This window comes from Coregonus clupeaformis, chromosome 29 (genome assembly GCF_020615455.1).
Source record: "Coregonus clupeaformis isolate EN_2021a chromosome 29, ASM2061545v1, whole genome shotgun sequence".
Lineage (NCBI taxonomy): Eukaryota > Metazoa > Chordata > Actinopteri > Salmoniformes > Salmonidae > Coregonus > Coregonus clupeaformis.
In genome coordinates this window covers 52,245,184-52,260,323 of record NC_059220.1, presented here as the reverse complement: position 1 = coordinate 52,260,323, position 15,140 = coordinate 52,245,184, and the positions used below count along the sequence as shown (strand labels likewise).

At 42.0% G+C, this 15,140-nt stretch overlaps 1 protein-coding gene across 3 annotated transcripts in view; it reads right to left on the bottom strand.

Annotated features, from left to right (window-relative positions):
* The window catches only part of eprs1 (glutamyl-prolyl-tRNA synthetase 1), an 86,178-nt gene that overhangs the window by 64,511 nt on the left and 6,527 nt on the right, over positions 1-15,140 (bottom strand). For all 3 annotated transcript variants that reach the window (XM_041855654.2, XM_041855651.2, XM_041855653.2), the window contains exons 8-9: positions 14,323-14,515; positions 11,154-11,325 (exon numbers count right to left, since the gene is read on the bottom strand). In XM_041855654.2, coding sequence (XP_041711588.2) covers positions 11,154-11,325; positions 14,323-14,515 — 365 coding nt within the window. The remainder of the gene's footprint in view (positions 1-11,153; positions 11,326-14,322; positions 14,516-15,140) is intronic.

Genomic DNA, 15,140 nt, shown 5'->3' with positions numbered 1-15,140 from the left:
GGAGACAGGCCAGTACATCAGGAGACGTGGAGGAGGCCGTAGGAGGGCAACAACCCAGCAGCAGGACTGCTACCTCTGCCTTTGTGCAAGGAGGAGCAGGAGGAGCACTGCCAGAGCCCTGCAAAATGACCTCCAGCAGGCCATAAATGTGCATGTGTCTGCTCAAACGGTCATAAACAGACTCCATGAGGGTGGTATGAGGGCCCGACGTCCACAGGTGGGGGTTGTGCTTACAGCCCAACACCGTGCAGGACGTTTGGCATTTGCCAGAGAACACCAAGATTGGCAAATTCGCCACTGGCGCCCTGTGCTCTTCACAGATGAAAGCAGGTTCACACTGAGCACATGTGACAGACGTGACAGAGTCTGGAGACGCCGTGGAGAACGTTCTGCTGCCTGCAACATCCTCCAGCATGACCGGTTTGGCGGTGGGTCATCTCATGGTGTGGTGTGGTGTGGTGTGGGGTGGCATTTCTTTGGGGGGGCCGCACAGCCCTCCATGTGCTCGCCAGAGGTAGCCTGAATGCCATTAGGTACCGAAATGAGATCCTCAGACCCCTTGTGAGACCATATGCTGGTGCGGTTGGCCCTGGGTTCCTCCTAATGTAAGACAATGCTAGACCTCATGTGGCTGGAGTGTGTCAGCAGTTCCTGCAAGAGGAAGGCATTGATGCTATGGACTGGCCCGCCCGTTCCCCAGACCTGAATCCAATTGAGCACATCTGGGACATCATGTCTCGCTCCATCCACCAACGCGGATGCTTTAGTCCAGGTCTGGGAGGAGATCCCTCAGGAGACCATCCGCCACCTCATCAGGAGCATGCCCAGGCGTTGTAGGGAGGTCATACAGGCACGTGGAGGCCACACACACTACTGAGCCTCATTTTGACTTGTTTTAAGGACATTACATCAAAGTTGGATCAGCCTGTAGTGTGGTTTTCCACTTTAATTTTGAGGGTGACTCCAAATCCAGACCGCCATGGGTTGATACATTTGATTTCCATTGATAATTTGTGTGTGATTTTGTTGTCAGCACATTCAACTATGTAAAGAAAAAAGTATTTAATAAGATTATTTCATTCATTCAGATCTAGGATGTGTTATTTTAGTGTTCACTTTAGTATTTGAACAGTGTATGTTTGTAAATCTACCATTAAAAAGCACCATAGCGATTAAGTGTCCATATAGCAGGTGCATCCTGTTTCCATTGATCATCCTTGAGATGCCTCTACAACTTGATTGGAGTCCACCTGCGGTAAATTCAATTATTGGACAAGATTTGGAAAGGCACACACCTGTCTATATAAGGTTCCTCAGTTGACTGTGCATGTCAGAGCAAAAACCAAGCCATGAGGTTAAAGGAATTGTCCGTAGAGCTCCGAGACAGGATTGTGTCGAGGCACAGATCTGGGGAAGGATACCAACAAATGTCTGCAGCATTGAAGGTCCCCAAGAACACAGTGGCCTCCATCATGCTTAAATGGAAGAAGTTTGGAACCACCAAGACTCTTCCTAGAGCTGGCCGCCCAGCCAAACTAAGCAATCGTGGAGAAGGGCCTTGGTCAGGGTGGTGACCAAGAACCCAATGGTCACTCTGACAGAGCTCCAGAGTGCCTCTGTGGAGATGGGAGAAACTTCCAGAAGGACAACCATCTGAGGCACTCCACCAATCAGGCCTTTATGGTAGAGTGGCCAGACGGAAGCCACTCCTCATTAAAAAGGCACATGACAGCCCGCTTGGAGTTTGCCAAAAGCCACCTAATGGACTGTTAGACCATGAGAAACAAGATTCTCTGGTCTGATGAAACCAAGATTGAACTCTTTGGCCTGAATGCCAAGCGTCACGTCTGGAGGAAACCTGGCACCATCCCTACGGTGAAGCATGGTGGTGGCAGCAGCATCATGCTGTGGGGATGTTTTTCAGCAGCAGGGACTGGGAGACTAGTCAGGATCGAAGGAAAGATGAACGGCGCAAAGTACAGAGAGATCCTTGATGAAAACCTGCTCCAGAGTCTTCAGGACCTCAGACTGGGGTGAAGGTTCACCTTCCAACAGGACAACAACCCTAATCACACAGCCAAGACAATGCAGGAGTGGCTTCGGGACAAGTCTCTGAATGTCTTTGAGTGGCCCAGACAGAACCCGATTGAACATCTCTGGAGAGACCTGAAAATAGCTGTGCAGCGACAATCCCCGTCCAACCTGACAGAGCTTGAGCGGATCTTCAGAGAAGAATGGGAGAAACTCCCCAAATACAGGTGTGCCAAGCTTGTAGCGTCATACCCAAGAAGACTTGAGGCTGTACTCGCTGCCAAAGGTGCTTTAATAAAGTACTGAGTAAAGGGTCTGAATACTTATGTAAATGTTTTTAATTTATTTGCTAAAAATTCTAAAAAACAGTTTTTGCTTTGTCATTATTGGGTATTGTGTGTAGCTTGACGAGGGATAAAAACAATTTCATCAATTTTAGAATAAGGCCTGAATACTTTCCGAATGCACTGTATATATACTGTGGCTTAGTAAAATCTTTGACATTTAATTAATATTGTATAATGTTACGGTTATGATAGCGATTTCAAATGTCTTCGTTTTCAGGTTTGTATAAGAATGTATTCACCTAAGATTATTCTTTAAATAAAGTTATTGTTTTATTAATATGATATCACTTGTTTGTCTTATCATAATGTGAGACGAAATGCTATATTTAAATTGTTTTGGTGCAGATATTTGTTTAATATCCAGATAGTGTCTGATCACAGAACATTCCATCAAAAGAGAAAAATACCATCGTCACTGAAACGTCTAACCAATTTAGAGTAAAAGGTATTTCTATTCTGATTTCAGATTATCAATCCTTACAAAATAAGGAAGCCTCAATATGCTCCAAGTTTCTCTCTATCATCATTAGAACGTTTTGTAAATGGCAGTATAAGATACACATTTTCACAGGTGTTTTTTCTTGACTGATGACAATTTGATGTGGTGCTATTGTGAGTCATATCATTTGAAAGAGCTGTTTCTAAGTACGTATCATGTTTTCATATAAGGTTTGACACCAGCAAATCATTCAAATTTATGCACACCGAGGTCATGGTCCAGTAAAAAGCGAAACATTACACTGAGCAGGAAAGGGTTAAATCAACATGTAGTTTCTGCAGGCCTTTTATTTGAAATAAATTGTGGTTTAATTGAACCTGGTCAGTCAATCGATTGCTCTTCCCTCTCCCAGCCTCTAGTTAGCATGATGGAAGATCAATCAACTTCTAGTGAATCTTTGTTTTCATTTTAACAACTCTACTTATGTGCTAGACGCCCTGCTAAAACAAAAATCCTCAGGGGCTGATTTGCTTAATCCTTTCTTGCTGCAGCTTTCTGCTCCCCTAATTGTGGAATCATTGACACATCTTTTACCTGAAAATTATCTTGGGTGCTATTCCTAGGATCTGGACGGCTGCCCATGTGCTCCGTCCCCACCACCAAGGTTGTGACCCCTCTGACATTAATTATTATCTCCCAATCTCAAAACTGTCTTGCCTAGCGAACATTTTTGAATCTTTAAATCAACACTCAGCTTACAGATGACATTGTAAATTGCATGGACTAACGGCAGCATTGTACTACCCTTTTTATAGACCTGTTGAAGGCTTTCGCCACTGTTGACCATTCATTATTAATTCGTAGACAGGCAGCCGTTAGGAAGCCTGCATTTGGTTTGAAAACTACCTGTCAGACAGGACACAATGCATTTCTTCTGATGGTGTTAAATCAGGTTTCCTTGATATTACTAAGGGTGTCCCACATGGGTCGATTTTAGGTCCTGTAGTTTGTACTGTCTATATACACTAACGTTCAAAAGTTTGGGGTCACTTAGACAATTCCTTTTGTTTTCCATGAAAACATACATGAAATGAGTTTGAATAGGAAATATAGCAATATGCATAGGAAATGTAGTCATTGACAAGGTTAGAAATAATGATTTTTTTATAGAAATAATAAGTGTCCTTTAAACGTTGCTTTCGTCAAAGAATCCTCCATTTGCAGCAATTACAGCCTTGCAGACCTTTGGCATTCTAGTTGTCAATTTTGTTGAGGTAATCTGAAGACATTTCACCCCATGCTTCCTGAAGCACCTCCCACAAGTTGGACTGGCTTGATGGGCACTTCTTAAGGTCAAGCTGCTCCCAAAACAGCTCAATAGGGTTGAGATTTGGTGACTGTGCTGGCCACTCCATTATAGACAGAATACCCACTGACTGCTTCTTCTCTAAATAGTTATTGCATAGTTTGGAGCTATGCTTTGCGTCATTGTCCTGCTGTAGGAGGAAATTAGCTCCAATCAAGCGCCGTCCACAGGGTATGGCATGGCGTTGCAAAATGGAGTGATAGCCTTCCTTCTTCAAGATCCCTTTTACCCTGTACAAATCTCCCACTTTACCACCACCAAAGGACCCACAGACCATCACATTGCCTCCACCATACTTGACAGATGGCATCAAGCACTCCTCCAGCATATTTTTATTTGGTCTGCGTCTCACAAATGTTCTTCTTTGTGATCCGAACACCTCAAACTTCGATTCGTCTGTCCATAACACTTTTTTCCAATCTTCCTCTGTCCAGTGTCTATTTTCTTTTGCCCATCTTAATCTTTTCTTTTCATTGGCCAGTCTGAGATATGGCTTTTTCTTTGCAACTCTGCCTAGAAGGTAAGCATCCCGGAGTCGCCTCTTCACTGTTGAAGTTGAGACTGGTGTTTTGCGGGTACTATTATCTCTCAAACTACACACTAATGTATTTGTCCTCTTGCACACCGGGGCCTCCCACTCCTCTTTCTATTCTGGTTAGAGCCAGTTTGCGCTGTTCTGTGAAGGGAGTAGTACACAGCGTTGTACGAGATCTTCAGTTTCTTGGCAATTTCTTGCATAGAATAGCCTTCATTTCTCAGAACAAGAATAGACTGACGAGTTTCAGAAGAAGGTTTTGTTTCTGGCCATTTTGAGCCTGTAATCGAACCCACAATTGCTGATGCTCCAGATACTCAACTAGTCTCAAGAAAGCTTCTTTAAATCAGCACAACAGTTTTCAGCTGTGCTAACAATTGCAAAAATGTTTTCTAATGATCAATTAGCCTTTTAAAATGATACACTTGGATTAGCAAACAACGTGCCATTGGAACACAGGACTGATGGTTGCTGATAATGGGCCTCTGTACGCCTATGTAGATATTCCATTAAAAATCTGCCGTTTCCAGCTACAATAGCCATTTACAACATTAACAATGTCTACACTGTATTTCTGATCAATTTGATGTTATTTTAAAATGGACCAAAAAAATAGCATTTCAAAAACAAAGACATTTAAGTGACCCCAAACTTTTGAACGGTAGTGTAAACAATATTGGTCTATCTGCACAGATTTTCTTTTACATACACCTGTATGCAGATGACACTTGTGTATGCTATTATCTGCTGACAAGGCTCTCTCTGAGCTACAATCTGCCTTTTTTGCTTTGCAGAAAGCCCTTGTTGAACGAATTTGGTACTTAATACAGGTAAAACTAAGTATGTGTTATTTTCCAAATCACGTAGAAATGTAGCCGATTATTTATCCATACGTACTTTGGATGGTGCCCTCATTGATCGTGTCCACGCTTATAAATATCTGGGCATGTGAATTTATGAAAAGCTGTCTTTCAAAAAGCATGTTGATGAGTTAGTTATGAACAAAAAAAGGCTTATTCTACTGGAACAGGTCCTGTCTTTCGTTAAATAGCAGAAGAGGCTGGTAGACTGGCCCTGAAAGTCTTGATGCATTGTGCTCTTTGTGTCTATAAAGCCTTCTTGCATAAACCTCCGCCATACCTTACCTCATTGTTAACCTTCAGGCGTATAAGTCAACAGACCCGGACTCAGGGTCGGATAACCCTGGAGATCCCTTCAATCTTTTTTTTTGCGCCTCATGTGGAATGATCTCCAAAAGTCCTTAAAGTTGGTGCCTCTAGGAAAGAGTTTCTGTTCTGAAAATGTGTCGCCGGACAACGTGACCGAGAAGATTTGAATTTACCGGCCATTTGAGACATTTACCAGACCCATATGCATTGGGTGCGTAACCATTAGGGCATCTACCACTGTGCTCAGAATGACATAAATCACATTTAGATTAGATTATGGTAATGTACTCTTAACAGAACATGCAACTCCTGTAATGAAGCAGCCAATAAAAAGTGATTTTCAAACATTTGCCAAAATGATACTCGCGGGAAAACACCATTCTAAACAGCACACTTGATGCGTGCGGTATATTGCAGAGATTAAAATCTCAAACTTAAAGGGTGAATCTAAAGATGCAACAACTAGGATGGGTTGATAATATGACTAGTATTATGCCTTTGGCTTCTGGACAACGAAATAAAGTGGATATGAAAACCAATAGAACAGGAGAGAAATGGCATAAGTCTTATAAGCAGCACGCTTGGCAAAAGGCCTAGCTGATTATTGAGTTGCGCCTGTCAATAAAAAGCATCTAAAATGTGTGAAGATGTGTCTTGGGTATAATTTTAAATGTTGAGACAAGAAGGGGAGTGGTGTGTGGCGAAGATAGCCTATGGGCATCTCTCTCCAGAATGCACTCCGCTGTCTCCCGCAAATTGTTGCACATTCATTGTTTCATTGTGTGAATTGTTTGCCCTTCGATTGTTTATTTTGATCAATTCCCCATTAAATATGTCACCAGTAGTAAATGTACCGTTAATCCCCGTCATTTGGTCACATTAATTTCTGTTAATGTATTAGTAATTAGGCCTACAGTCAGTTATTTACGTTCCCATTCTGGGAGTGGAAATGTTGTTTGCAAAGTTCACAACCTGCTACACTTGTGAGAAACAAGTTTAGCTTTTTTTCCATAACCATTATTTATGAGTTGTTAATTTTTTTATTGTCTTTTGTTTGGGGTGAGCATGCGTATGGTTTCTGTCTTGTTAATGTTAAGGGAGCACGCATAGAAGTAGCCTAGCCTACCTGGATTGCTGCGCGCAAATGTAGGAAAGTGCCCATTTGGGGATGATTGATTTCTGATTGTCTTAACTCACCACATCCACCACTAATAAGCAGAGCTTCTCTGTAATTTTTTCTTCACCTCACACAGTAAGTCAACAGTCAGTTTTTTGTACATCCATTGTGAATGATGGCCTTCTGTGCGGAACTATTAGGCTTATTTGAAAAATCTTTCCAACAATCTCCCCCTCGAAATAAACCAGCCTTGGTGTGAAAGAGCAAAACATCTGATGATCCCAAAATATCAAACATCAACATACCTTTCCCTTGCGCAAAAACAGCTGTCTGTCCCGAGCTCACTGGCGTGGGAAACTCGAATAGGCTAGTTGATAGAATGTACAGTGGGGAAAAAAAGTATTTAGTCATCCACCAATTGTGCAAGTTCTCCCACTTAAAAAGATGAGAGAGGCCTGTAATTTTCATCATAGGTACACGTCAACTACGACAGACAAAATGAGAAGAAAAAATCCAGAAAATCACATTGTAGGATTTTTTATGAATTTATTTGCAAATGATGGTGGAAAATAAGTATTTGGTCATAAACAAAAGTTTCTCAATACTTTGTTATATACCCTTTGTTGGCAATGACACAGGTCAAACGTTTTCTGTAAGTCTTCACAAGGTTTTCACACACTGTTGCTGGTATTTTGGCCCATTCCTCCATGCAGATCTCCTCTAGAGCAGTGATGTTTTGGGACTGTCGCTGGGCAACACGGACTTTCAACTCCCTCCAAAGGTTTTCTATGGGGTTGAGATCTGGAGACTGGCTAGGCCACTCCAGGACCTTGAAATGCTTCTTACGAAGCCACTCCTTCGTTGCCCGGGCGGTGTGTTTGGGATCATTGTCATGCTGAAAGACCCAGCCACGTTTCATCTTCAATGCCCTTGCTGATGGAAGGAGGTTTTCACTCAAAATCTCACGATACATGGCCCCATTCATTCTTTCCTTTACACGGATCAGTCGTCCTGGTCCCTTTGCAGAAAAACAGCCCCAAAGCATGATGTTTCCACCCCCATGCTTCACAGTAGGTATGGTGTTCTTTGGATGCAACTCAGCATTCTTTGTCCTCCAAACACGACGAGTTGAGTTTTTACCAAAAACTTATATTTTGGTTTCATCTGACCATATAACATTCTCCCAATCCTCTTCTGGATCATCCAAACGCACTCTAGCAAACTTCAGACGGGCCTGGACATGTACTGGCTTAAGCAGGGGGACACTGCAGGATTTGAGTCCCTGGCGGCGTAGTGTGTTACTGATGGTAGACTTTGTTACTTTGGTCCCAGCTCTCTGCAGGTCATTCACTAGGTCCCCCCGTGTGGTTCTGGGATTTTTGCACACCGTTCTTGTGATCATTTTGACCCCACGGGGTGAGAACTTGCGTGGAGCCTCAGATCGAGGGAGATTATCAGTGGTCTTGTGTGTCTTCCATTTCCTAATAATTGCTCCCACAGTTGATTTCTTCAAACCAAGCTGCTTACCTATTGCAGATTCAGTCTTCCCAGACTGGTGCAGGTCTACAATTTTGTTTCTGGTGTCCTTTGACAGCTCTTTGGTCTTGGCCATAGTGGAGTTTGGAGTGTGACTGTTTGAGGTTGTGGACAGGTGTCTTTTATACTGATAACAAGTTCAAACAGGTGCCATTAATACAGGTAACGAGTGGAGGACAGAGGAGCCTCTTAAAGAAGAAGTTACAGGTCTGTGAGAGCCAGAAATCTTTCTTGTTTGTAGGTGACCAAATACTTATTTTCCACCATAATTTGCAAATAAATTCATTAAAAATCCTACAATGTGAATTTCTGGATTTTTTTTTCTCAATTTGTCTGTCATAGTTGACGTGTACCTATGATGAAAATTACAGGCCTCTCTCATCTTTTTAAGTGGGAGAACTTGCACAATTGGTGGCTGACTAAATACTTTTTTTCCCCACTGTAGTAAGTTTGCTAGAGACAGGTTCAGGCTGGATTCAGTTGATTGATTTGATACAATGTAGCACTCCACTAGTAATAGCTCAAGTCAAGAGAGATAGAAAGGGAGGCAGACAGGCTGAGTAGAGAGATAAATGTGATTGAAAGAACTATAATTTTATCAGTATTGTTTTCTACTGTTTTTATTTGTCTGCTTTACGTATTTGTACTTAGTTGACAAGGAAAACAGCTGCATTGGCCACTGAGTTCCATGCGTTCATTTAGGCTATTTAACGGTGTATCAATGTGTCCGTATGGCAGAGGCTGGTGCTCTAGAATTAGTTGAATTGAAACTTGTATATTTGTATCATTTTAATTAAGATATTTATGATTAACCACGTGACAATGATTTTGAGAAATGAAAACGTTATTATTGAAATTAAACTGTTCCACAAAAAACTGCATATGAAAATCATAACTGGTAGGATAAATTGTATGCTTCCCCAAACTTTAAACTCACCCACCGCCTATGGAATCTTTATAAAATAATTATATCCACGTTTCCATGGTCGGATATTCAAGCAAGGTACACATGGCCGACAGTATGTGGACACCTGCTTGTCGAACATCTAATTCCAAAATCATGGGCATTAATATTGAGTCGGTCCCCCCTTCGCTGCTATAACAGCCTCCACTCTTCTGGGAAGGCTTTCCACTAGATGTTGGAACATTTGGCCAGCAACAATTGTATTTTTAGGCCTTTAAAATTAACAGGCCAAAAGCCGGCAATTACCAGCAAACGGAAACCCTGCTCTAGGGCCATTCATGTGGATGTTAGAAGGCCTTTTTACTGAAGAATGTGTTTGTTTCGTATGATTGTGTTTTGCTTTTTGTGTTTGCTTTTCATGTATTGTGTAATTAAAGTATTCAGATCCCTTGACTTTTTCCACATTTTGTTACATTACAGCCTTATTCTACAATGGATTAAATAGTTTTCCCCCCTCATCAATCTACACACAATAACCCATAACGACAAAGCAAAAAAAGAGGTTGACATTTTTCCAAATTAAAAAAAAAAAAAAAACGTATATATCACAATGTGCCAGGTTTCCTCCAGACGTGACACTTGGCATTCAGGCCAAAGAGTTCAATCTTGGGTTCATCAGACCAGAGAATCTTGTTTCGCATGGTCTGAGTCCTTTAGGTGCCTTTTGGCAAACTCCAAGCGGGATGTCATGTGCCTTTTACTGAGGAGTGGCTTCTGTCTGGCCACTCTTCCATAAAGGCCTGACTGGTGGAGTGCTGCAGAGATGGTTGTCCTTCTGTAAGGTTATCCCATCTCCACAGAGGGACTATGGAGCTCTGTCAGAGTGACCATCGGGTTCTTGGTCACCTCCCTGACCAAGGACCTACACCCCCGATTGCTCAGTTTGGCCGGGCGGCCAGCTCTAGGAAGAATCTTGATGGCTCCAAACTTCTTCCATTTAAGAATGATGGAGGCCACTGTGTTCTTGGGGACCTTTAATTCTGAAGACATTTTTTGGTACCATTCCCCAGATCTGTGCCTCTACACAATCCTGTCTCAGAGCTCTACGGACAATTCCTTCGACCTTATGGCTTGGTTTTTGCTCTGACATGCACTGTCAACTGTGGGACCTTATGTAGACAGGTGTGTGCCTTTCCAAATCATGTCCAATCAATTGAATTTACTACAGGTGGACTCCAATCAAGTTGTAGAAAACATCTCACTGATGATCAATGGAAACAGGATGCACTTGAGCTCAATTTCGAAGTCTCATAGCAAAGGGTCTGAATACTTATGTAAATAAGGTATCTGTTTGTTTTTTTAAATACATTTTCACAAATTTATTAAAACCTGTTTTCACTTTGTCATTATGGGGTATTGTGTAGAATGATGAGGATATTTTTTTTTTTATCCGTTTCAGAATAAGGCTGTAATGTAACAAAATAAGGAAAAGGTCAAGGGCTCTGAATACTTTCTGAATGCACTGTAGATATGTATAGTGTAATTGGTGTTTATTGATGTGTTCATGCAGGGTCCATCTGCAAAATAAACCATGGTCTCAGCATGACTCCCTGCTTATATAAAGGTTAAATAAAATATCAGAAAAATGTAAAAAGAGGATTCATTTAATAAATTGCTAAATTTTTCGGTAGCATGCCGTGTCCCCCTACCTGTACGTGGTGCCAGTGCGGGGGTGGGGGGTGTTCTTGCAGCGGTAGAAGGTGGGGTCGCGCATGCAGCCGTTGTTGGAGGCCATGTCAATCTTGGCCCGCATGCAGCAGGTCTGGCCGTACTCCGTGCCCATCTTCATCTCCTCCCACATCTTTAGGTTCTGCTCCACCGCTGGGGGAGGGGTGGAGAAATGGAGGGGGAGAGGGGTGGGAGAAAGAGAGAAAGAGGAGTGAAGACTGCGAGCGGTTTTGAATATCACAGTCATTATTTACTGAATTCCAAATTGACCCTAGACAAGTTCAAGCAATATGCGAGGTTCTCTATCAACATCAGTCGCTTGTCTTGCAAGCTAATTAGCATTATTAGCACAGTCAAAAATATTGTTATGGTCTGTTTTTGGATTTAAACAGAATTCACTAGAACACCACATTTTCTAACCAACCCAATTCATTTGAATATCAACGTGTACAATTTTAAAGCCTCTGCTGATGAAATCCAACTTTCAAAATAAGTACTTGCTAGCTAAGAGTCAACTGACAAGCTAGCCAATTAATGGAATGGTATCGAACTCAAATACATGGTTTGCATGTGTTTGATACCATTCCATTCACTCTATCCCAGCCATTAATATGAGCTGTCCTCCCCTCAGCAGCCTCCTGTGATAAAGGTCCCACAGTTGACATTGGACGTCAGAGCAGAAACTATACCATTTAGACAGACATACCCAAGACTACTCAAAGCTGTAATCGCCGCCAAAGGTGCTTCTACAAAGTATTGTCTCAGGGGTGTGAATACTTATGTAAATGAGATCTGTATTTCATATTCAATACATTTGCTAACAATTCTAAAAACATGTTTTTACTTTGTCAAAATTTTATCCATTTTGAATTTAGGATGGTGACACAAAATGTGGAATAAGTAAAGGGGTATGAATACTTTCTGAAGGCACTATAGCGGTTTAGCTTACTAGGACACACACCAACTCGTAGACGTATCAACTAGCTAGCTAGCACATTATCCCGTTAGGCTGCTCATTTAACAGTAAGCAAGCTACAAGTTATGCCAAATAATAGACGTCTTCTAAAGTAGGACTTGCATTGCAACGTGCAGAATGCAAACAGCGCTGTGCTGAAAACTGACAAACTTCAGGGGAGATTTTCTCTGAACATCTTTTGAGTGGCAGGCAGCCTAGCAGTTAAAAGCATTGGGCTAGTAAACGAAAGGTCGTTAGTTAGAATCCCCGAGCCGACTAGGTGAAAAATCTGCCGATGTGCCATTGAGCAAGGCACTTAACCCTAATTGCTCCTGTAAGTCTCTCTGGAAAGGGTTTATAATAATACAAAACGTGTACACCCAGCAGTGTTGTAGAATATTGGACCGTTGGCTTTCATACTTTTCGAATTCTGAGTGCAGCTCAAGCTATTTCTCCAACTGTCAACATTCAAATTAATAGAGGACGAGTACCGGAGGGCGTTGGTTGGTAATTGTGGGGATGGTGGTCTCAGAGCCCCGTAGCTATGTCATAATGGGAAACCGGACTATCGCGTCTCAGCGTCTGTGGACTATGATTTACGCTTAAGAGCGGCTGCTTAATGACTAAAATGTAACATCTGATCAGGGACACCTCCGTTATAACTAGCTCTACTGAGCTAGCTTAGAATCTCTTTTCAAAAACGTACAGAGCTCAAAATGTATGTTGGGGTCAATGCGACTAAATGATGGAGCAAGTCACGTGGTAAAAACTTCCACATACCCTCTGAACAGTGGAGGCTCCTCAGAGGAGGAAGGGGAGGACTATCCTCCTCAGTGAATTTCATAAAAATAAAAAAAGTGAAACTTGTAAAAAGTTATCCTTTTTAGATAAAACTATGCTAAATATATTGTATTTCAATGAAGGTCTCAACAGCACTCTGTAACAGCACTCTGTAGGGCAGCACCATGGTGTAGCTGGAGGACAGCTAACTTCAATCCTCCTCTGGGTACATTGACTTCAATACAAATCCTACGAGGCTCATTGTTCACACCCCCTTCCATAGACTTACACAGTAATTATGACAACTTCTAGAGAATGTCCTCCAACCCATCAGAGCTCTTGCAGCATGAACTGACATGTTGTCCACCCAATCAAAGAATCAGATAATTAATCTAGTACTTAAAGCATAAGCTACAGCTAGCTAGCACTGCAGTGCATAAAATGTGGTGAGTAGTTGACTCAGAGAAAGACAATAGTTGAACAGTTAAATACATTTCTTCAAAAATGAAGGAGAAGCAGAGATATATATTTAGTATTTTTTTCACTTTCACCGGTGTGACTGCTAAACTGCTTACTGACTATACAATGATTGTAGCAGGTTTCCTAAAGCGTTAGTTCTATTAGCTATGTTGACTATGACGTTACTTTAGCTAATATGGTGACAATGATCTAGGCTGTGTGTAGCAGTTATGATATGGTTTGGCTTGGAAAGTTTTTTAAGCCTGGTCACATACAGCTGATGTGTTGTGCATTGAAGTCCACAAGCGAAGGGAAAAGGTGAGAGGAGGAGAGCACGTAGATGCGAGAAGGAATGCAATGTGGCTGCTATGAAAGTGAACTGTGTTAATGTGTGATCAGGGTTGTTTGTATTCATGCCACAGATTCTGTTGAAAAAATATTTCTTAAACGGAAGCAAACGGAACAAAACGGGGATAAACATACCAGAATTTGTCCAATAAAACAAATTTGCATCTGTTGGACTAATGATTACACCCTAGACGAGCTAGTTGCAAGGCGGTATTGAATGTGTTGCTGTCTGTCCATGTGTCACTGTCTGGCACCTCAAATATTTATCTCGACATGTGTGCACCTACGTTGTAAACTTTCATTCATAGGCTAGGTTGTAGCCACCTCATGATGAGTATAGGGCAAATTCAAGTATCATGTAGAAGCCTAAACCTATCGATGTTACATTGAGCTGGGTGAATGGAATATGAATGACAGTCATCCAATATGCTGTAATAGAAATAAGGCCATGCTCATGGAAAAAAATAATCGTCCTCCCTCATCTTAAACGGCACCGACCGCCACTGCCTCTGAAATTTCAGAGAAAATCAGTTTCAGATCTAACGCAGTGGCTACGGACAAGGGGTCAAGTTGGTAGTCAGCTATTACACCACTCATATTGCCCTTACAGTTGCTGCGGTGGCGTGACTCTGTGCGCTGCTCCCTTTCTGCCTTCATCTGCTCTGGGGGTGTGTCGTCGATGTAGGCCTTGCCATCCCTCAGCAGCTGCTCCGCCATGCCCTGGATGCGGGGAAAGTGGTCGCTGGTGTAGGTGAACTGGTCTGGCTTGATCTGCAGCATGGCCACGTCCTCCAGGATCACCTGAGACAGACACAAAGGAAAATGATTAGGCTAGATCCCTTTTCAGTGGTTTCATCCTTACCACTTTATACTTGTGGTTGTTTTAGTAGGTCAGATATTCGATCATTTCCCTTTTTTACAAGTATCAAGTAATTCAGCTTTTACATAATGCCTCCAGGCAATAGTAATACATACAGTGGGGAGAACAAGTATTTGATACACTGCCGATTTTGCAGGTTTTCCTACTTACAAAGCATGTAGAGGTCTGTCATTTTTATCATAGGTACACTTAAACTGTGAGAGACGGAATCTAAAACAAAAATCCAGAAAATCACATTGTATGATTTTTAAGTAATTCATTTGCATTTTATTGCATGACATAAGTATTTGATCACTTACCAACCAGTAAGAATTCCGGGTCTCTCACAGACCTGTTAGTTTTTCTTTAAGTAGCCCTCCTGTTCTCCACTCATTACCTGTATTAACTGCACCTGTTTGAACTCGTTACCTGTATAAAAGACACCTGTCCACACACTCAATCAAACAGACTCCAACCTCTCCACAATGGCCAAGACCAGAGAGCTGTGTAATGACATCAGGGATAAAATTGTAGACCTGCACAAGGCTGGGATGGGCTACAGGACAA